This window comes from Panthera uncia, chromosome A2 (genome assembly GCF_023721935.1).
Source record: "Panthera uncia isolate 11264 chromosome A2, Puncia_PCG_1.0, whole genome shotgun sequence".
Lineage (NCBI taxonomy): Eukaryota > Metazoa > Chordata > Mammalia > Carnivora > Felidae > Panthera > Panthera uncia.
This window is the reverse complement of record NC_064816.1, coordinates 36,861,811-36,885,942: the sequence shown is the minus strand read 5'-3', so window position 1 is coordinate 36,885,942 and position 24,132 is coordinate 36,861,811. Positions and strand designations below refer to the sequence as shown.

Here is a 24,132-nt window from a genome sequence, read left to right as displayed (position 1 = left end):
AGTGACCTGTCAGTTTGAAAGCCGGAGAATGGAAAGCAGAGCAGTCAATTTGAGGGTCAGTTCACTTGTCTTTGGAAAGGTTTCTGTTCAGTCACATCCACCCTCTGGAAGGACAAGAACTCAGGACCCAGTAGGCTAGTCTGCGGTCCTCCCGTGCCATGCCAGCTGTCAACTCCTTCCTCCATTCTTGATTTCTCTTTCTATCCTGCCAAAGGACAAATTGCCTTACCCCCACTGGTGCTAATGGAAGATGTTATTCACAAAAGGGAGTGCTTCATAAAGGTAGCAGAGATCTGGCAGGTGGAGGCCCAGCACCCTTTCCCCTGTGCTGATAGTGGTCAGAAGAGGTGAACATGGAAACAACTAGTATTTCCCTAAAATGTTCTGCCATGTAAAGAGACATGTCTAACTAGCTATACACACACACACACACACACACACACACACACACACACACATATATATATGTATGTATATATATATTTTTTTTTCCCCCCTAACAGTAATTTTTTTATGTTGCATTTCTCAGGGAAAGAAAAAAAAATAGATTTTAAAATGTAAAAACCTGTTCTTCAATTGAGTATGCAAAAATCTCATTGCAGTATTTATTCCAAACCTGCTCTCATAATGTTCAGTCAAGGAGAAAACAGCAAAAAACAGTTGTTGATGGACTTAGCACAGAACTGGATTAAATAAGCATTAGTCTACTGAAGCTGATTACAGGAATATGAAAATGCAGTATCTTAATGGTACATATTTTTATGTGGCAGCTCAGTTGCCTTTCATTTTGCAGCTAATATGTCTATTCTTATGAGTCATTTACTTCTTTAATTACCTTTTGCAGGCAAGGCACCATGGTATATTAATGTGAATGATTTTTACTGCCAGTTTATCATACAATGCCCCAGAAGTTGAAAGGCGTAATTGACTTAGAAGAACAGCTCATGAAGGAAACAATATTTAGTTGACAGTTTTGCTTGTACTCTCTGTTGACGTTTATGAGTTTACACTATGCTAAAGGAGTAATAAACACAATTTTCTTTCAATAACAGGAAAGGGTAGCTCCTAAAATACGTTTGTGGAAAGCACATTTGTTCATTTCTTGAATAATATGAAAATAACACATTTCTAGTGATAAGACCTCTCAGATTGCCAATTGAATTAAACCTTTGAAGGTGCATTTATAACCTGTCTCGGAGCATTAGGAGATATTAGGGTTTGTGCGACTGAATCGATTTAATGAATATTTAAATTATATACAGATTTGGATAAATCATATTTAAATCTAGGTGTTAGGGGTGAGACTGTTGGGTCTTGTCCGCCCGATTTCCGGAGGGAGGGGAGACAGGAAGGGAGCTTGGGAATGGTCTGAAGGGAGATTTTCTTTCTCCGAAGGGAGGGGAAGTCTGACAGTGTATTTTGGGAAAATAAAAAAGAAGGCAAGGCACAGTCAGTACAACTCCTTATAAGGTCTGGTCTTTGAACAGTTAAAATCAATAGTAGGGAGGGTCCCTGCCCTTCTGGTGTCTGGATGGTCCCTTGAGTTGACTTGGGCAGTTAGCAAGTGCCAATTTGTTTCAGCCATCACTTCCATGGTCCCCTTGGCCCTAAGCGGGTTCACCGGCTCTGGGCAGGCCCAGCTTTGGCACATCGGTTTAGAGGGAGTTAAACTTTTCACAGTTTTCTGGATTGTTTGCAGTTCAGTCCTGTGCAGCATAATGAAAGTTTTCTAGCCATCTGTTGTTAAGCTGGCGGTGAGCAAGGCCAGTATATCCAAACAAAGTTCTGGCCTGCTGTAAACTGAACCTGTCAGTTTAGCATAGCTTTGCTGACCCCTCCAAGGAACAGGGCAGCCCTTGGTACCAGGCACTCACTGCAGAGAGCTTTCAAAGGGGAACTATTTCGGGGGTGGGGAGTGGGGGCCTGTTTACTTTTCCCTCAGTGTTCCTCTCACTGGATTGGACCAGTTTATACTTAATCTTTATGTGGATAAAGGGATACTCGTCCCCCCTCCGTTTTCAGAGCGGGAGGCATTACTTCTTAATAGGGGACTGTAACTTTTAGGACAAGGTGTGAGTGTCCATAAAACAGTGTGAGGTGGCTGTGATTCGCAAGGATGTTCTGTGCAGTTATTTTTGTTTCATTATTTTGTCTTTCAGTGTTTGGGAACAAATAGTCCCAGGCAATGCAAGGTCCTGTATTTATTATTACCTTATATAACTAAAAGTGTTTCAGAGCTTTCAAGGGGCTTTCTTGCCCCTTCTGCACTTTGCGTTTTACCAGCAGAAGTTAATATATAGCATAATTTAGCAGATTTGACAGTGTTCCCAGCTGTGTGGGGTGTTACCTGCTTCTCTGTTCTCATTTGCAAGGTGTATCTATTGCTTTTAATTGCCCAGCTTAACCATAAAATAATTTCATTGTTTCATGGTGTTTTTTTCTTTCCATAGTGAATGTCTAATTCCTGCTTCCTCCTTAGCAGTGTTTCCTTGACTCTGTATGAAATATTCCTATACGTTACCTGTGTGTTTACACACACACACACACACACACACACCCCAACATTTACCTAAGCCTCCCCCTAACCCTTGTTGGTTTCCTCTTGTTAATGACACCTTGTAGGTGCTGTTGTATTTTTATCTTGGTCTTGCTGTAGTATATTTCCTGTCCAGCATTGGTTACATTTGTGCTGTGTTAAGAGAGGGCTCTGGGGAGCCATTGTCAAACCTCTGTATCCATCTCAATTCATTAAAATATCCAGGGAGAATGGCCACTGTCATTGAATAACTATGTCTACCACTCCCCTGGCTGCCTTAGCCCCCCAAGAAGAGAAGTGGGCCACAGTCCCACACAATAACAAAGGGAGGAGGCACCAAAAGGATGCATGTTTGTCTTCTGCACCAACGTGAGAGGGTTTGGGTTCAACTTTTACTGCAAACAAGGAATCTACAAGGGTCACGAATTCCATAAATGGCAGGGAAGGGGAACAGAAGAAGCAGAGGAACACACCAGGAGATGCAGGGCTTCCCCTTTAAGGGACAGGGAGTGCCGTGTGCTGCAATGGTGAAAATATTCAATTTAAAATTTAAATGAGTGCACTTACTTGGAAATACCATACAGTCATAATCTGTTTGTAAGGTGACTGACACATAAAGTGCTTTTTTGTTTTAAGGTAAAAAAATGTATTCGGGGTAGAGTTTCGGGTGTAAATGTCAGGTGCAACGTAACGTGTACTCACTGCAAGAGTCGAGCAAATAACCTTGGCATTTAGGACACTGCCTTTTAGAACATGAAATTGTATTTTGTTGTGCGTCTTTTTTTTTTTAAGGAGGCCTAACATTAAGGGGTCACCTATTAGCTATGTTTTTGCTGTCTTAAACTCAGCCCTTCTGTCTATTAAAATCAAACCACTGTGTAAACATTCCATTGTTGTTCTTGGTCTCTACAATGGCCACGGGGATCAGGTTTCACCTGCCTGCACATCTTCAAGCAATTAGAGCAATTAGCGTGAAGCCATTTCACATTCAAGGATTCAAGGTCTATAGTGACATTCAAGTCCAGAAGTCTGAAAGGGAGAGAGGAAACGGCCTAGAGCATGGCTACTATTCCATGGCCCTGAGCAGACAATTTCTCTTTTAAAAATGGTAGCTCTTTAATGATATTATTATGAGGTTTTTAAATGACATATCAAAAGTTGTATATATCAAAAAAAAAAAAGACACCAAACCCAACAGTCACTGAATTACACTAATGAAGGTCTTTATACATGGCAGATTTTTGAAAAAGACTCTCAACAACCATGAGATATGGAATGTTGTTCCTTGCCCCAGTGTGGTAGTGACAGCATTCTTTGTAGAGGAAACGGTTTTAGAATGTACAAAGGAATTAACATTCCGGGTTTTTTTTTTCATGGTAAACCTCCCTGTTTTGGGGTAAATGTAGTAACTATAGCCACACGGGATATTTAGTCCAGAGATTTTTAGAGTTAAGTATTAAAAGTCCCTTTTTTTTTTTTTTAAGGTGAGAGAGGAATAGCGGCGTGACTTGAACACAAGGAAGTGGGACAGTTTAAAGATCAGTAATCAGCTTTCCCAAGTCAGCTGTGTAGGCATGCAGGAGGGTAACTTTTAAGAACAGTTGTAGAATCCAGTAGGGTTTTATTTTGTTTGCTTGTTTGTGTTTTTACATTTGTAACTAAGTTACCCAGGAATCTTGTTTGCATGAGGCAAGCCCTTAAACTGATTACATCTTTTTAAATAGGTTAGTGCATTTTTTTAAATCCACATTTTACTGTTGATTTATTATGCAAAAGGAGGGGGAGGGGCCAACTTTAAAGACGCAAGGGGCTGCAGGAGAAGATCGGGCTCCGCGGTCCCAGGAGGGCAGGTGGCCTGAGGAGGAACGGAACCCACCATGGGCTAAGTTATCATGTGGAATTCTCTTTCCCTTTACCCTGATGCCGCCCATTCACACACAGTGTGTGTTAGCAAACAGCTCTGAGTACAGAATTGCTGGGAGTTACCTTTTCTTCAGGTGTACCGAAGAGGCTCATTTTGAGAAAAAGTAGTTGTGCGCCTCTAAGACAGATCTGGTGATAATTCCCTTCTGGAATTGCCCTAGTTGGCTTCCAAGCACTTAGGTGTTGAGCACTTCTCTATCTATAGGACTGAATGCATCTATTTTTGTAACTGAGGCTGGAGCGTGTGTGCTCATTCAGTAACTAGCCATGTCAGGGAACTAGACTCCTTAGAGCTCTGTAGCCCCATCTTGAACTACTTAGAGCCCTTCTCTGGCGAGATGCTCTTCCTGACCGCCCACTTGCATGGCACCCAGGCTGTGTGTCTTTTGAAACTGCATTGCAGAGCAGATGTAGGGGATGCTAATAAATGCAGCATGCTGGACCCCGAGCAAGGTAAGGGTCTGCCTTTTCCCCCTGCCTGTTGGAAATACATTGCTAGGAAATCATTCGCAGCGCGTTTATAACGGGACCAGCTGAGTTAGACGGGAACATTTGAATTGGATACTCCACCCTTCCTAAAAGTGAAGAGGCAGGAATGGAAGTGCTGTGGGGCTCAAAAGGGAGGTGAGGCAGTAAACCAGATCTTTCCCATTTTTTTTTTCCTAGCCTAGTCCTCTGTTTCTGTGATCTGCCTTTTGAACTGTTTTTGTGGCTGATCAGTTCCACCTAATATGTCTCTTGATTTCTGCTATTGTAATACTCAGGCGACATGCTGTTCTCTTCATTTTTATAAGCTTTAGATGCTTCTGCCTGTCATATTCTGGCGGTTTATCTTCAGCGTCTGGATTTGCTTTCAGACTTGAATGTCTATCAAGCTGCCGTTGCTTTGAATGTGAGATCAAAAGAAGATGAATTCCAGTAAAAAATTTCCTTCCATGAAGAAAAGATTGGGGCCTATGTAAACATCCCACTGACAGTTCCCAATGAGTTATTTTAGCCAAGTATTAGCACCTGGATGACAGACAGTCCAGCATTCCATGCTAAATAACAAATCAGTTGCTTCCGTGGCAGAACATTGCCACCACAGCAATACATTTTCAGAAGGAATCCTTTTCTTCCTCCTCCTCCCCTTCCCCCCTTTTTCTTTTCTTATTGAATATGGCTGTTCAGCTGCTCATCTTATTTTTCAAGCTGACTTGTTCTGCCTTTAGCGGTTTACTTTTCTTTACAGTATCTGTCAAGTTACTCGGGTGACGGAAGACAGGACTTTGATAATTAGTTTGGGGCGGGTTAAAGAGTGTTCGAGTAGACAAGCTAGGCATCTGGAGATAAACAGGTAGTTTGGTTGATTGCGGAGAAGGAAAATGTAAGAGGAAAAGCAGCAGAAGCAAGATCAAGGGCATATCCCAGGAATGCGGGACGATATGTTCTTTAAAAATACGTGTGACAAATTCCTCTAAAGTCTGCAGAATCTGAATTTTCTTCCTTTCTTTTTTCCCTATTTTTTTTTAAAAGCATCCTGCCTATGTAAATGTCACCACAAAAATATCTCGAGAGCAGGTTTCCCGAAAACCCTGCCTGTGTGTATTCGTCTGCGAGAGTGAGCTGTTTGGCTAGGGCTTGGTCTGGCCGGGGCACACGTTTCTGATGCCGTGTCGCTGCTTGCAGACCTGGAGTGATTTAGATACGTGTAGCATTAATAGATTTCTTTAAGCGCTAAATGCAACTTTGAAAATTACCTGCAAGCTCCAACTGATCTTTCAACTTTGAAAGTGAAGAATTACTTGAGGAATTCTTGTGGTTTCTTTGTCATTTAGTGAGAGCCCAGCCAGCTACTGTGGAGGCAAAGCGTCCCTGAGGTTGCCTACAAAGGGCAATGTTCCAGTGTGCTTTCTCCTCAAGTGTGCTTCAGCCGCACAGCACTTCCTGTTTATTCAAACATCTTTTTTACCACTCGGCAACCCCCGCTTCACAGAAACAGCCAGGACCCATCTACAGCAAGAAGACGGAAATCCAAAGGCAGACAGTGCGAGCTCACTCCGTCAAACTCTTCATTTTCTCTGTAAGTGTCCAGAGAAAGAAAAAAAAAAAAAAGGAACGTTTTGCTGGGTTAAACTTTTAAACTCGGGATCCGCTCCTGCGCATTCTCTGGAGGGCAAAATAAGATGTTCCACCTTGTTTACTGCTTTCTGTCTCTACCCCCCCCCCCCCCCCCCTTCTCTCTCCATCAAAAGCGGTTTTCTTTTTAGAGATTTGAGAAGACCGTTGGTTGGTTCTAACTCCTTGTGAATCCACTCTTGCTTTCAAATGGGTCTTGGGATATAATCAGCTAAGGAGGCATCCAAGTGTCGTCAGGACAGTTTTACAGGCTTGAACGTAGATGAGAACTCTCTCTGCCGATGTGTGACTTTGTTTGGTGTTGCCTTCTTTTTCTTCCTGTTATCACGAGGGGTAAGAGAGTCCAGGGATGGTGCCTTTGTAATTCTGCCTCTGCACAATTGTCCTATGATGTTTGCATCATGACACCGTCATCACTTGTGAATCGGTCTTGATAATATTTGTACCAATTTCATGCCAATAAAAGTCAGACTGCTGAAACAAGCATGGTCATTATCTCACTCGCATTACTATTGTTTAAACGGAGTGGGCTGCGAAAGGAAAGAGAAAGCCCGGCTCACTTTCTGCGATGCTTGTTAACTTTGATGTTGGAAAGCTCTTTTCAAAATTCTCATTGTGGGTAATTAGTATGGCAGGAAAAGCCCTCGGACCTGGGCTGCTCCTTCCCTGTGTGGAAAGAGCAGTGAGATCGCTCTTTCAGTCCTTTCTGTTGAAATGAGTTTCTTAACACATGGTTTGACATTTTTTTTAAAGGGTTCCACCTTTTCCTGTCTGATGTCCTCGCCCCTTGAGCCTCCCCCACCTCCCTCCACGCCCTTCCCCCAACCCTGACCCCCAACTTCACTGTAATTGGTAAGCCAGGTGCTAATTTTTTTTTTTTTTTAACTATGTACTGGTCAGGGAATAGACAGGAAATGGAAAATTAGCCCTTTTGATCTTTAGGGGATTGTTATTACTCCGAACCTTGTTTGTTAGTCCCCAGACTAAATATCCTTAAATTTTATTGTCTAAAACAGCATCTGTAGAATAGAGAAAGAAATGAGCTCTCTGGTTGTCTGAACCTCTAATGGAAGAAATATTTAAATAAATAAGTGCGCCTGTGTATAGCTATTGCTGTGCTGCGTTTTTGTTTTTTTTTTTAATGTTCAGAAGTTGTTCTACTTTGCAAGAAAAAAATTAGGTTTGTGACTGCCTTAAGGACAATTTGTTTAACAGTAGGAGTAATTGCAGGGAAAATGGAAAGAGTGACTGAAGGTATTTACTCAGATGTCAGTGTAGGTGTGGGGGCCGAAAACTCAGTGTGGGAACAGTGGGCTGCTTTTCTTGGTATCTCAGTCTATTTGATGACCATCAAATTTCCCAGCTCGCTGGTTTTGTTTTTTCTGGATGGCATGTTTGATTATTTATCAGAAGGGGAAGGGAGTAGCTGAAGCAAATAAACATGTGACCAAGTTCTGTTTTGTTTTCCACTCAGAAAGCCATGCCCTTTAACAGATATACAGAAAATAATAAATGCATTGTTTTATGATAAAAGGAAATTATATGTGTCATTAAAAAAAAAAAAAGGGCAAGTGTGTTAACCCTTAAGACTCAGGAGCCTTTTCGACTTCTGAGAATTTGCCAGGCATTTTACTGAGAATTAATCTATCGCGGCATATGATTTTACGGTGCAGGATTTCCCAGGATTAGCTGTTCAGCATTTAGGCTTTTCTAGATGCTTTACTTAGTTATGCCTGCCTCAGTAGCTCCACTTTTAAGTGGTGTGTGTGTGTGTGTGTGTGTGTGTGTGTGTGTCTTTTAAACAGTAATACCATTTGGTCAAATCAGTACCTCCTGCACTTTTGTTGAAGGCTCTGTTCTGACTTGAGATCTAAACATGAACCGCTCAGTTGAAAGAAAGCGTACCAGAGTTTCTGTGGCTGGTGTATAGCCTACTTTATTAGAGGCCAACTTCTGCTCCTCTCTTTAAAGGTGATAGGCAGATCCTGTAATGCAAATAATGACGTGTACCTCTCTGTCCCTCAAAAAACACCTTCTAGGCTTCAATATTATGCAATGCGTATAATGATCTTCAGGATTGTTATCTCACATCAAGGCCTCCAGAGACCGAGGGGAGGGCTCAAATCTACATTAAATGCAGATTTTAACACAAGCACGCCAAAAACAGAATGTCGTCGTCGTTGTTGTTGTTTTAATTCTCAGGTGGGCTTTGGAAACCGTATTTAGACATGTTCTGTACTTACGCATGGGCTGACATTCGTGCGCACACCTGTACGTTTACAATAACTAAAGGATTTTCTATAGGGGCTTCCTCTTTGATTCCTATCGTGAGAAAGCGACGGGCATGATCCTAGCATGGTACCTAGCCCTGTCACATCAAGCCCTGTAAATCATAGTTGAAAATCTGCCTCGTTGCCTATACTGTTTTTGGAATGCAAATTGGAAACGTGCACACAGAGGGATTCCCTCTTCATTGACTATATAAGGGAACAATGCAGCGGACGCTCACAGCACAGCCCCCACCAGTCTGGCCCTGCATGTATGTCCCTGGGAGGTAGCTTTGCTCCAGAGAGGGCAGCCATGGGACCCGTAGCCTTTCTGCCTCCTCTGTTGTCATCTCAGGTGACTCTCCAGAAGGCAATTGGGTTGGATAATCATACCTTGTACTCGTACAGAGCCCTTTGTCTGGGAAATCAAAGTGCCTGACTAATGCTAACTCGTTAATACTCAGAACACCCTTGGGACATAGGTAGGCTGCAAAGATTATCCCACTTTTGAGGTGGGAAAACCTCCTGTTGTTAAAGCAGTTTACAACTTCCGGGTGTGTCTGTACTTAATGGTCAGGCTAGACCTGAATGGGTATGATGCAGGTACCATGAGAAGCATTTTCCCTGTGCCATGCTCAGCCCCGACCGCAGGCAGTCCCATGAGAAAGTGTTTTACCATGAAGAAACCTTACGGGAAAATGTAGCTAGTGCACGGTACTGATGGTGGGGAAGGAGGAGCCAACGAAGACTGTCGAAGCTTAGTTTGAGTCTATTTAGGATCCAATGTAGGATTTTGTCCTTGTTGTTTATACGATACGGCTTGGGCTGAAATGTTAAATATTTGTTTTATTTCACATTCACTCGATACGATGTTGGCAATTTAACTTCCACAAGACTCAAGTTCTTTTGTTCTTTGCAAAGACACAGACTCCTGCTCATTGGCTGTGCAAGATTGAGTCAGAAGTTACTCTGTAGTCTCCCCCTTTGGGGGCCAAACAGTTGAAACATTGTGTTAACCCTAGATGTTACTATGTGATTCTTCGGTTCTGGTGTGTCTTAAGCCTCCCTGAAACGGTTACTAAGCACAGTGAAAAAATTAGTCATGTGCCATTTGCTGTTTAAAGTCTTCCGTTGAAAGCTTTTTCAGAAATCTCTAGAGTAGGGTGGTAGTTTTTAGGTTGTTTGGTCCCCAGTACTGTTGGTTTGAACCTGAATATAGAAATTAGATTTGAAAACTCTCTCTTAAAAATGTGTTTTTAATTTTAAAAAGTAATTTTGAAAAGATCCTAAATAATGTGATTCCAGTGTTGCTTAAGAAAATTACTTTCCTTAAGCATACTTCCAAATGTTAACCTTGTATCAATACATAGGTGATGATATTACACTTTATTTTTTATTTTCTTAATTCATTTATGCATTTCCCATGTCTTCTACCATGAGATTATTACTTTCATGCTCAGTGATCGTTTGTAAAGTGCTTTTTGAAGTCACTGAAGAATCACTTACCGAATGTCAGGTCCTAGCCTCTGTGCCTTACACGTACTAATTGTGATGTAGAAACTGTTATTTCCTCCCATTCTTACAGGTGAAGAAACTGCGGCACAGAGAGGTTAAGTAACTTACCCAAGGTCACACAGCTGGCAAGTGGTAGATCTGGGGTTCAAATCAGGTAGAATGGGTTCGTATTCAGGTGGAACGACTGGTGGATGTTCTACCACCATGGTTGCTGCTTCTGGATAAATATGTTAATGTTTTCTAAAGCTAACTTCTGTTTCTTTGGAATTGTTGTGATGCTCTCAAGGTCAGTAATTCCCCCAAATTCCCAGAGAATCCTTATTTCTTCATGCATGAAGACTCAAGTTCCACCTTATGCTAAACTGTGGTTACTGGAAGTTCCAGAAACCATTGTCCCACCATGAGCACAACCCAGTGAACACAGCTGCCCATTCGATGAGCACAGTTTTGTTTTTAATCCCCTTTTTAAGAAAATATTTCTAATCCCTTGACCAGAGCACTGAAATCTTTTCTTTTGCTGTCTTCTATCTGTATCTGCAGTATATTCACATGTATTTATGTTTACATAAAAGATAAAAACTTCAAATAGTTTCCTATAAAGTTACCTTTGTGGCTTGAATTCGTCTGAGCATTTCTAACTTTTCCCTTGAAGATCTGTCCTGTCCAGCAAGTACCTGTAGTTCTCTGTGAATGGAAGAATTCCAAATCCATGGATCCGTGGATTTCAGTGGTCATTTGGGGTTGTGTCATTCCTGAAGTACAAGTGAAGGGATTCTAATCCAAACTGCGTGACCTTTGGCATATTATGTAAACGTTGTGTTTATGTAAAGCGCTTTAGAAGCAAGCCAGACCCACGGCTGGCATTCAGGGTTGGTGATCATTTTCTTGTTCACCAGCAGCAGCAGCATGAGCATCATCATCTCCTGGGAGCTCCCTGGTTGGCCTCGAGGCAGCCATTCCTGCTGTGTTGTTCTTAGAGTCCAGGCAAGGCAGGCTACCTTTAGGGTTTGGTGAGGGTCAGAAATGGCCATACTTGCTCAAGTGCCTTTGCCAGCGGAAGGAGCCCGGACTCATGGTTGCAAGCCATCTCTGTGACCATGGGCAAATCACAGATCCCCTCTTGCCCCCAGTTAGCTTTTTGTACAATCACTGCCATCTGCCTTAGATTCCCTGTGGTTTTCTCATGGTCCTTGTCAGGAGGACAATGACTGGTGTGAGATCACTGGGAAATAGGAATGTTTGCTTTCCACAAAATATATTTTTGTATGTATGGGGTAATGTACTGTGGTAGTATATTACATTTAGTAAGTAATGTTCATGTACAGGTATCTCGCTAAGGACTGTCCATGCACACCTCACGTAATGCTTAGAAATAGCCTCTCTGTTCCTGTTTCTGTATGTGTTAACTGCATTTAAAAATAACTCAAAGTAAATGAGATGATGTGTGTGTAATGTTGAGTACTTGTCTGTCAATAAATAGTTAAAAAGAATGCAACTTTTATTATTATCTTCCTCATCCCCTTTAACCAGGGACCAAGCCAGTTTTAAGAGGATGGTTATTTGGAAATGCAAATCAAAACCACAGTAAGATAGTGCCTCATAGCTGTTGGAATGGCTGTTGTCAAAAAGATAAGACATAGCAAGTGTTGGCGAGGATGTGGAGAAAAGGGAACCCCTACCCCATGGATGGGAATGTAAATTGGTACAGCCACTGGGGAAGACAGTATGGAGGTTCCTCCAAAAATTAAATGCAGATTCATCACTTCCACTTCTGGGTTTTTATATCCAAAGGAAATGAATCACTACCTCGAAAAGATCCCTGTAGTGCCACATTCATTACGGCATTATTTTACAATAGCCAAGATAAGGAAATAAGGAAACACTTACCCATTGATGGATGAATAAAGAAGATGTAATATGTATGGACTATTATTCACCCATAAAAAAGAAGGAAATCCTGCTATTTTCAACAACATAGATGGACCTTTGGGGCACTGTGCTGGGTGAAATAAGCCAGAGAAAGGCAAATACTTTGATCTCACTTTTATGTGGAATCTAATCTAATCAAACCCAAAGGAAATACAATACAAGCAGTTTTAGGGAAAAGGTCGAATCAATTAATTTTTTAATTTTAATTTTTTAAAAAAATTTTAACAACTTTATTGAGATAATTTTGACATAAAGAAATTGTATCTATATTAAGAAGAGATTGGTCATTGCCAGAGGTGGGGGACATGGGAGTGAAGGTTGTCAAAATCTTCAAACTTGCAGACAGTTATAAAATAAATAAATTCTTGGGACATAATACACAGCATGGTGACTGAAGTTAACCACAATGTATCATATATTTGAAAGTTGCTAAGAGAGTAGATCTTAAAAGTTCTCCTTTCAAGGAAAAAAAAAAAACTCTGTCAGGGAATAGATGTTAACTAAACTTACTGTGGTAATCATTTTGAAATATATAGCTATAGATATCACAAAACATACCAATTATGTATATCTAATCTTTATCTGTATATATAATCATGGAGTACACCGAAAACTATTAGAGTATTATATGTTAATTATATCTCAATAAAACTAAGAGGGGAAAAAGCATTCCGAGAAAACATTTTTAAAAAAAGATTATAGCGGGAGGCACCTGGCTCAGTCTGTTAGGCGTCCTACTTCGGCTCAGGTCATGATCTCGCCGCTCATGGGTTCGAGATCCACATCGGGCTCTGTGCCGACAGCTCAAAGCCTGGAACCTGCTTCGGATTCTGTGTCTGCCTCTCTCTATCTCCCCCTACCCCACCCACACTCTGTCTGTCTGTCTGTCTGTCTCTCCAAAATAAATAAACATTAAAAATTGTTTTAAATAATAATAAAAAAGGATTATAGTGTGGGCACCTTGGTGCTGCAGTCAGTTAAGCGTCCGACTCTCAGGTCATGATCTCAGGGTTCATGAGTTCAAGCCCTGCTTTGGGCCCCATGCTGTTATTGCAAAGCCTGGTTGGGATTCTCTTTTTCTCCCTCTTGGCCTGTCCCCACCCAACCTGCTCTCTCTCTCAGAAATAAATAAATAAGCGTAAAAAGATTACAGTGACATAATACCCCCCTCCTAACAAAAAGCAAGCAGTTACAGCAGAGTCTGAGAATCTGCAGTGGGTTAAAATAAACATGGGCCAGCAACCGTGCTTGACCTGAAAGCCATGCCAGGTAGGTGGGGAGAGAAAGGTCTAATGTAGATGAAGGCAGAGAATGGATACAGGTGTCCAGGGCCTGAGCTCTGTGTGGACTTGGGCTAACTTGAGAGAAAACATCTTTGCTCTGACAGCTCACCCTCTCCATTGCTGGCATTAAACGCTCCTTTTGAAAAATTCCAACTTTGGCCCAGCGAAAGCGAAGAACAGGGTGCCTGTCCCTACGAGAGCTTGAGGGAGGATTGAGCATCTAAGCATGATGGCAACAGCATCAGTATCGCAAGAGCAGCTGATGAACTTGGACAGGTGAAGAGGTGAAGCGCAGTGTGAAGGAGAACAGGTACTTCTGGGTCTGTTTTCCTTCCGGTCAGCCTGCTTGCGGGTTGCCGCACAGCCATAGGAACTCGGGGCACTACGGGGATCCTCGACCAGTGCTAGTCCCTTGGGTCAGAGGACATCAGGGAACGCTACTGCTTAAAGCAATTAGAATACAAGCAGAGTTTTTAGGAAGAGGTAGAATCGATTAACTTTTTAAGTTTAAAATTTTTAACAACTTTATGGAGACAATTTTGACATAAAAAATTGTATCCATATTTAGGTGTTAGGTGTACAACTTGGTATTTTTATACCTACGTCTACATGGTGAAAAGATCACCACAATCAAACTAACCTGTCTGTCACCTCTACATTATTACCCTTTTGTGTGTGTGATGAGGTTTTTTTTTTTTTTTTCGATGTTTGTTTATGAGAGAAAGAGGGAGGGGAGGGAGGGAGGAAGAATGAGTGGGGGAGGGGCAGGTAGAAGGAGAGACAGAATCCCAAGCAGACTCCTTGCCATCAGCCCGATGCGGGGCTTCATCCCACAAACTGTGAGGTCACGACCTGATTGGAAATCAGGAGTCAGACGCTCAACTGAGTGAGCCACCCATGTGCCCTGAGAAGTTTTAATTTAAGAAGTATCCCCGTAGCAAACTTCAAGCACACAGTACAGTATTATTAAGTACAGGCAGCATTGTGTCCATAAGAATTCCAGAACATATTCATGCTGCAGAACTAACTAAACCCTACTACCCTTTGACCAACATCTCCCCATTTTCCCCACCCTCCAGTCTCTGGCAGCCATCATTCTACTCTCTGCTTCTTTGAGTTCGACCTTTTCAGATTTTGTATATGAGAGATCATGCACTACTGGGAAAAGTAGAACTTAAATGGAGAAGACACCTGAATGCCTTGTAAATGTGGACGGAGAGCAGAGAAGGCAGATTTGCAGATGTGGCCATGGCTCCAGGAGTCCTGGGAGTGAAAGGATCTGGTTGGAAAGAGCAGGCCTTTTGTGTGGGGAAAAGAGGCAAGTAAACTTATGTTAAAAGATGTGATACCCGGAAGAGGCCTCTGCCTTCTTCCTGAAGGTAAAGTACCCGCATTCATCCTTGCGTGTTTGGCTCTCTGGACTGCATATCTGTTTGCCAGAATTACCTGCAGTCATATTTGGTCTAATCAGTGACCTTGGTAGAATGTGGGTGTCAGGTTCTCGTGAGACAGTGTGTGTTTGTTTTTGTTTTTCTGTCCCAGCCGTTCCGTAGGTTTGTGACCTTGGGCAAGTCACTGAACCTCACCATCTCATGATTTTTCCACCCTAAATCAGTAATCATAAAACCTTGCCCTGCTTCCCTCCGAGATGGTGGGGACACAAAGTAAGATGACAAGTCTAAAGCAACTAACTAGCATAGTGCTTCGCACACGGGGAGCACGGCAGTATGCTGTTTTTATTTTAGTGGTGTAAATGCAGGGAGTTATTACACTTGCTGCTCTGTTTCTAGATATTCCTTATTTCTTAAATCCTTAGACTAGTGTAATCTTTGCTATTTGCATTAACCGCTCTGAGAAATGTAAATTATTGGAGAGTATTAGGGTAACGGCAACGACAACGATGATGATTTGGTCCTAGTTAACTGTGGCCAAGAGTGAGTAGTTCCAAATTTTAGATTCTTAGTCAGGTTTGGGCCTTTGCTCCCTTTCCACTTCTGTTTCTTTCTTTTGTCTTTCATGTCAGCTGGAATGTTGCCTCTACATTGCCTTTCACTTTTGCTTCTTTCCCCAGCATTCAGGTAAGGGAAGGAGAAGTTTTTTGCAAAAGACCAAAGCATCCATAGGGCATCCCAAGTGCGTGTGACTTGCGTTATAAGGACCAAAGGAGTACAACACCGTATTTGTTTGAGCAGGAACTAGTTTCGGTGTTAGTGGTAAGATCATAGAAAAGTCTTTTGACTTTTCTTATGACTTTTTTGTCCATTATTTTGAACATGATTCTAGCCACATTATTCTGCAAGCTTCAAAAATAGCCACTCTCCTCCTAAGGTACGAAAAGATCAGAATCTGGATTGTTCATAATGAGAGTTGCTGGACTGCATCCCCATAAAAGACAATTGCAGAAAACAACAGGTTAATACAGCCAGTTCATAGTTCCCTTTGATTCACATATCCTTCCATTTGATCCCCATATTTTCTACTTTGGGAACTTGGAGAAGGAGTGGACTCATTTATTTATTTCTTTTTGGGCCCAGTCTGGTCCTTCCTTAACAAGGAGAAACGGGTTTGATGCAGCACCCAGCTTAGTATTTTAGACATTTTCTAATAAACTTGACTTCTGTTTTACTTCCTTGCAACGCCAGTGTTGCCTACGGTCATGGCGCCCCAGGCTGTGGTCTTGCCGACTCGTTCAAGCTAGACAGGCTCAGGCTTGGGCAGTGCTTGGATGGCATCTGTCCAAAGACAACTCAGGTGCCGGAGACTGGGTGGTGGTGATTCAGCGTCTGGCACCGGCTCCAGCAAGGAGCAGCCAACCAGGGCCTCAACACGGTGGTTATAGGGCCCTATGTTAATAGGTGTATGGAGTAGGAGTATGGTTGGGGGGAGGGGGGGAGGTTTGTCTCCTCTTATAAGAGACTTCAAACAGACTTCCTGACTGTTTATAGCCATTAAACTTACTTCAGCTGATTTTGCAAGAGGATCATAGATAGCCTTTTTCTTTTTGTCTCATGAAAATTCCTAACCTTTACCTTCTTTGGCGGTAAGTGCCCTCTACATGAGACTTAAATAATCAAGGTTATTCATAACTGTAAGGAAATACAGCATTTTTTGACCCTGCTTCTGCCTCCTAGGTTTCCTTTGGGGCTGGGACTTGTAGTCGAATGCTTCCTCCTGTTTTGGGCCTTATGATGTTTCTCTGTCCATGTCTCCTGTACTTGGGGCATGGGATGGTGTTTGGGCCCCAAAACACTAATGCTGGCATATCGTAGCATGGCACGAGTACAGCAGCACAATTCTGTGTTCTTCTAAACATCATCCCGGTTCTTCTAAACAACAAAAAAGAAAGAGAGAGAGAGAGAGGAAGGATGGAAGGAAGGAAGGGAGGAAAAGAGAATGGAAGGGAGGGAGGAAGGAAGGAAAGAGAGAGAGCAAGAGAAAGAAAGGAAAGAAAAGGAAAGGGAAGGAAGAAAGGAAAAGAGAGAGAAAAAGAGAGAAAGAAAATACTGTGTCATCTTTTCTTCTAGGAAAACACACTCTGATGGATTGCCAACATTAAAAAACTCCTGACTTCAAACACAATACACAGGTCTTTACATTATTTGCTACAATTTAAAGTTCCGGGTCTTCTAAAAAACAAAAAAGAAAGAACGAGAGAGAGAGAGAGGAAGGATGGAAAGAAGGAAGGGAGGAAAGGAGAAAGGAAGGGAGGAAGGAAAGAGAGAGAGCAAGAGAAAGAAAGGAAAGAAAAGGAAAGGGAAGGAGGGAAGATAGGAAAAGAGAGAAAGACAGCATGGAGCCTGCTTAGGATTCTCTGTCTCTATCTCTGTCTGCCCCTCCCCTGCTAGCTCTCTATCTCTCAAATAAAAAATTAAAAAATAAAATAAAGTAAAGCCAAAGTGAAGAACATAGGTGTTAAGCGTCACAGCAGTGATAAGCATCCTATGTGTAGCATGAAGAACATAAAGTCATCTCAGTAAGGGTTTGGGAAGCCCCACTTGGAAAGTAGATCTAGAAGGTGGAGCTTCAGGTTAGCGTGGGACGATAAAGAAATGGTAGTGGTCCAGGTGGCAGAGGGATGCTATGTCCTGGCCTCATCTCTCCTTGTCCCCACACGTGTGGGTGACCTGCCCTATGCCATACTTCCTTGTGCACATAGGACAGTGTGTATAGGGATCTTTGACTTTTTCATTTCCTATCCTCCTTCATTTCAACTCACGCACGTCATGTTGGAGTGCTGTAGGCATGGTATGGTCTCTGGTCCAGTTTTTCACCCTGTCTGTCTAGATACTGTCTCATAAACTCATTTGCAAAGACTGTGGAACATTTTGAGGAATCCACCCCTATCTAAACGTCAGCTATTATGGAACACCCTCAGAGTATACAGTGCTTTCTCCAGCTGTTAGAACTCCGGGCTTGGATGAAGCTACATGGAACTTTTCCCTTCTAGGTCACTGATTCAAATCCAGTAGCCCAGCTGATCTAAGGCTTTGCTATCTGCCCCACCTGCTCTTGGGGGGGGGGCGGGGGGCGGGGGTCAAGTCCAGTGAATCAGCTACCAGTGAATGTTCACACTCTACACCCTTATTTGCATTCTCATCAAGTGTAGACCAAGTAGTAACTGGTGCAAAGAGACTGTTAAAGGCCCTCTGATGATTTTTTGATGGTTGTTACCCCCCCCATGTATTAAAATTTTAATTGGGGAAGTGGGTTGTTTTTTGTTTTTTATTTAGGACGCTAGTAACATGACTTGGTCTGTTAGAGTGCTTTCTTTCTTTGTATGTGTAATATTTACACAATCACTAGACCCGGAATCTTTCCTTGGGCAAATCCCTCGATGAGATTAGCTTACTTTTCCAGTTTCCTGTGATAACCAAGTGTTTCATTTGTAAATAACTTTTTTTTCCTTTTTTGCATTTTTATTGGAGAACTCACTGCCTTGGAATGTTGTTGATTCTGTATGAACGCATGTACACATCTAGTCCTATCAGCCACGGTCATTTCTTGTTTTTTTAAATGGACCCACACATGGGGCGCCTGGGTGGCGCAGTCGGTTAAGCGTCCGACTTCAGCCAGGTCACGATCTCACGGTCCGTGAGTTCGAGCCCCGCGTCAGGCTCTGGGCTGACGGCTCGGAGCCTGGAGCCTGCAGCCTGCTTCAGATTCTGTGTCTCCCTCTCTCTCTGCCCCTCCCCCGTTCATGCTCTGTCTCTCTCTGTCCCAAAAATAAATAAAAAACGTTGAAAAAAAAAAAAATTTAAATGGACCCACACATGTTCTCTCCATCCTGCAACTGGAGTGAGTGCTGTGTCTAAAGCAAGGAGGTGATGGAGTCGCCCTGCACACTCAGTCCCAGGTCTGGCTGCGGGGTGATTGCTAGTGTTAAATGATGAGCCCTCTGGTTAAGATGGTTGGTAGTGGCCGAGCCGCACCAAGAGAGCAGATTAGTTTATGGGGGAGAAAAAGCTCTCCAGAGGTACTCGAGGTGCATGTGGAGGTTGAGAAATGAAGAGAACAAGACTGCTTTCCTACCGAGCTTCCCATGCTGCTTTTTATTGCTAGCTTCCCCCCCACCCCCCACCCCCATATGCACAGTGACTGTTGATTAGCCTGGGAAATTATCTGAGAAACAGGTTTGATCTTGAGGGGTGGGGAGAGTCTAGGGAAAGAAATTAGAGGAAGGGTGGCTGACTCAGAGCAGCCTTTGAAGCTGGGAGTGGGACAGCTTGTCAGGGCAGACAGGAAATAACCGACTTCTCTCCACTGGCCCATAGCGCATGCTGTCTTCATTCTCTTGGTGTTTGGGACCTCACACCCAATTGAGGAGATTCACTCCGAGATGGTGTAAATTACCTGTGAGAAGAGACACATAGTCAAAGTTTGCAGCTCGTTTTAAAGCGTTACAGAAAGAGGAGCACATGGATGCATTTTGCTTTCCCATCCCAGTTCCTTTTGGAAAATCGGATCGGACTTGGAGCTTTAAGAGCAGCGAATTAGAAATGTCCTTGCATGTCAGCTAAGTTCTAAAATTATCTGGGGCAACTGGTTGCAAGCTTTGTTTTTATAAAATTGTGTCCAGTGGAATCTTCGGGGAATCTCAGAGTACAGCCTGCAACCCAAGGCATGGGTTGGCAAACTTTTCGTGTACAGGCCCGGATAGGAAGTATTTTAGGTTGTGTGGACCATCCAGTCTGTGCTGAAGGTACTTAACTCTGCTTTGTGATGCAACAGCGGCCCCAGACAGCATGGAATCAAGCGAGCATGACTGTGTTCCTGTAACACTTTATTTGTGGATGCTGAAAACTGAACTCCGTATAATTTTCACACGTCACAAAATATTCTTTCTTCTATTATCGCTCCAACTATTTAAGTAAGTAAAAACCCTTCTCGTCTCGTGGGCTGGATAGTAATGGCTCATCTGGAGGATTCGGTCCAGGGCCTGTAATAGTGTACTGACCCAGGACCTAAAACACTGTGGTTAGTCTGATTTTTTTGAGGACCTCCTAGTATCGGTGTTTTTGTCAGGCCTCATCACCAGGTGTTGTGTCAAAACTTGTATGAAGATTTTTTTTCCTTATGCCAGTTCGCTGTATGCATATGTGCATGCATGCTGAAATCATATTTTATGTAAACTTATTGGTGTTGCTTAAAATACGGTAAATGTGTTTTTGAACATTGGCTACCTAGAGAAACATGCTAAACATGGGGAAACCTATCCCCTAAAATATTAGCACCTGCTCTAAACTTCAGATATAAATAGCTCAAAAGTTGTAAACATGCTGATGCGAAACGTAATTTGTCAATAACAGATGGCACTTATTTGCCGAGAAGGCGAAGGCTCTGATGAGAAAGGCATAATTTTGAGCCAGTAGAATCAGAGGTGTGTCAGAAATGTCCAGGCCCCAGTTAGCATAAAAGCATGGCCTGCGAAACCAGCAGCCAAGTACCTACTCCCTGACTCTGAGTACTCAGAGCTGGTTGTGGCCCACGGAGAGTTGATCAAAATTCAACTTCAACCCCTTGTGCAGAGCAGGATGTAGGTGATATTCAAGGCAGAGAGGGAGGCTGGCCAGTCCACAGATGAAGGCAATGCGTGCCTGCCTTCCAGCCCTCTCCTCTGTTAGCTCACAGAGCCATTTATTTTAGCTTGTTAAAGACAAATACATGCCTGTGCATCTGGGCTTTAAGTGCCTGGTTTTATCAGTCACCCCCTCTCTGTGACATCCTCAAACTACGTCTTTCTTGTAACCTGAGCCTAGCACTCAGTACAGTACCAGGTTGTCCATTGCCAGGCAATTGTCACGTCTGTTATAAAGGAAGTGTTGACTCAACCCAGCCCAGGAACCGTCATCAATAGTAAAAGGTCTCCAGAGGTGGGATGGGACCTTTTAAGTTATTTACACTAGCAGTTGGTCTGGAACTTGAGTCAGAGTTGATCCTTGCTTCTTACAAGATACACTTCATTTATTCATATCCTTTCTCTTTCTCCCTCCCGCCCTTACTAACCCTCCCGTCTTCTCCGTCATATGCATGCAGACACATGTCCGTGCACCTTATTATTCTGTATCCAAAGGATCTCATTTGTCTTCAAGCAGAATATCTTAGCGGACTTCTTGCCATATGTGATCGAGATGCTGTTATACAAATAAGAAAACTCCATCCTCACTCCTCAGTTGCGTTGGAAGAGATCTCTGAGGTTCAGGCAGTGGAGTCTGAGATGAAAGACATTAATTTCATTTTGATGCAGGTAACAGGTAAAAATGGCTACCAGGTAATAAGCATGTATGAGAAATCAGTAGGTTTCTGGTGCATGTTCCAAAGGGGATCCCATCAGTCATTCCATATTTTCCACTGACCACCAGTGAACATGACAATAAACATTTCTTACTGTCTGCGAGTGGTAGATACCAGCGATTCATATTATAAATCATGTAATACGATTCATATTATGATGATAATTCTCACATGTGCACTCTTGTACACTAAGGACTTATTCCTCTTTTTTTATGACAGTTTAAAATCTAGGTTACAGTGATTTATACCCAATAGAAATCAGAAAAACAAGTGCCCTTGGATGCTTGATTTCACAGCACTTTAAGTTCTAATAAATTATGTTTTAAAATGCCTGGTGAGGGGCGCCTGGGTGGCTCAGTCAGTTAAGCGTCCAAGTCTTGATTTCAGCTCAGGTCGTGATATCAGAGGTTCGTGAGATGGAACCCCACGTCTGCTTCTGCACTTACATGGAGCCTGCTAGGGATTCTGTCTCTCCCTTTATCTCTGTCCCCACCCCACTCACACTTTCTCTCTCTCCCAAAATAAATAAATAAGCTTTAAAAAAACCAAAAACAAAAACAACACTTGGCAAGACCTCAGTTGATTTGGGGGTGGGGGAGGATGGATTTAATACTTTGTTCCAACTTTGTTCCCGTCATCATGATGAGGCTGGGGAATTATTGTGAAGCAGTTCACAACAGTGCAGATCAAGGTGAATAATTTACACTAGTGTTGCCCCTCCATCCCACATATTTGAAATTATTTTGCCTGTTTGCATTCATGTTGAGAATAAAATTTGGAAAACCAATTTGCACGTATCTCCATCTTTAGTCTTCTCTCTTCGGTAGTTTGACTAAAATATCCCTTGTGTTCCTACAAGTTCCCAAGCCTTTTCTACCCTGTGCTGCTATCTTTTTTTTTTTTTTTTAATTTTTTTTTTTTTAACGTTTATTTATTTTTGAGACAGAGAGAGACAAAGCATGAACAGGGGAGGAGCAGAGAGAGAGGGAGACACAGAATCTGAAACAGGCTCCAGGCTCTGAGCTGTCAGCACAGAGCCCGACGTGGGGCTCGAACTCACGGACCGCGAGATCATGACCTGAGCCGAAGTCGGCCGCTTAACCGACTGAGCCACCCAGGCGCCCCTGTGCTGCTATCTTTGATTATCTTCTCCAACAAGGCTCAGTATGAAATGCTGTAAGGGAGCTGGAGTTCATTACATGACTGTTTAAATTTATGTGCTCCGCATCAGGTCTAAAATAAGATGGTACACACCTGAATGATTTTTTTTTTCTTAAAACCAGCGAAATAATTGCCAGGATTTCACTAGCTAATTTTGAAATGCATAGAGCCAGCTCAATAAACATTCTTTAAATACTTAGGTTTGAGTCCTATGCTGTCTTGTTCTTAAACAGTGCAGTGTTCCAATGACAACATAAGAATGGTTTTGTGAGGGGCGCCTGGGTGGCTCAGCCGGTTAAGCGTCCAACTTCGGCTCAGGTCATGATCTCACGATTTGTGAGTTCAAGCCCCGAGTCGGGCTCTGCGCTGACAGCCTGGAGCCTGCTTCAATTTTGTGTCTCCCTCTCTCTCTCTGCGCCTACTCTGCTTGTGCTCTCTGTCTCTCATAAATGAATAAATGTTAAAAAATAATTTAAAAAAAGAAAAAAAAAAGAATAGTTTTGTGAGGTGGTGTGTGTGTGTGTTTTTAAAAAAAAAACACTAAATATGTATTTTACCAAAATGAGGAGTTAACTATACAGAGTCTCAGAGATTTGTTTCTTTTTCTTTTTTTAATTTCTTTTATTTATTTATTTTTTTATTTTGAGATTTGTTTCTTTAAACATTGAATACCTGGGGCACCTGGGTGGCTCAGTTAAGCGTCCGACTCTGGGTTTCACCTCAGGTCATGATCTTCCGGTTCATGCGTTCAAGCCCCGAGTTGGGCTCTGCGCTCATAGTGCAGAGCCTGCTTGAGATTGCCTTTCTCCCTCTCTCTCTCTGCCCCACCCCCCTCTCTTTTCAAAAACAAATAAGCGTTTTTAAAAATTGAACTCCAAATTCCATATTCCGCGAAATGTGGTAAATAATTTTAACACAGATTTGTGACTGTGGGGTTTCTGTCACTCTGCCTTTGTTTGCTTGCTCTGTTGTAGTATCCAGTATACCTAACCTTTTTACTCTTTCCCAACTTGCCTTCCTCTGCACTCTTCACTGTCATCTGCGGTTCCTCTGTCTGCCTTTCCGGTAGCAGCTAGACCCTTCTTTGCCGATCCGTTCGTTCATTATTACTCTGGGAACTCTGAAGTGAGTACTTAAAATATGGAGCGGTTCTCTCTCCTACCTTAAAAAGCTATAAAACCCTCATGTGAAGTAGTTAAGGGAACACACATAGTAGGAGGAGAGGCTTTTGCTCCTGCAGGCACCTTGCAAAGGGGACTATTTTTCTTATATGATATAAATGAAATCCTCACTCTGCCCACTTTTACACCTACGCATGTACTGAGCGTCTCCAAGGAGACCAGGAAACCCGGAGTCCAGTGATGGTGAATCCTCCTCAGAGACAGCAGGCTGGAGTCTCGGGCAACTCTCCCAGGCGTCTTGGCTTCCAGATGCCCCTCTCAGACAGCCTCTCTTCTGGAGACTCTTCCAGGCAGGCTTTCTTGAACATGTCTCTCCCTTCACAGACGCAGCAGCCCGTACCTTACATCTGAAGGGGCTGGTGGTGATGGTGCCTTCGGTAGGCAGGAGGCCTCCCTGGGACAAGGGGGGCAGGAGGCCTCCCTGGGAC

At 42.8% G+C, this 24,132-nt stretch overlaps 1 protein-coding gene across 13 annotated transcripts in view; it reads left to right on the top strand.

The window, feature by feature from the left end:
• The window catches only part of FOXP1 (forkhead box P1), a 695,473-nt gene that overhangs the window by 514,223 nt on the left and 157,118 nt on the right, over positions 1-24,132 (top strand). The window contains exon 1 of one of the 13 annotated variants that reach the window (XM_049642707.1): positions 1,927-6,521. The exons of the other annotated variants lie outside the window; for them this stretch is intronic. Coding sequence (XP_049498664.1) covers positions 6,336-6,521 — 186 coding nt within the window. The 5' untranslated portion in view covers positions 1,927-6,335. Of the gene's footprint in view, positions 1-1,926; positions 6,522-24,132 lie in introns of those variants that run through there. 13 annotated transcript variants of the gene reach the window in all.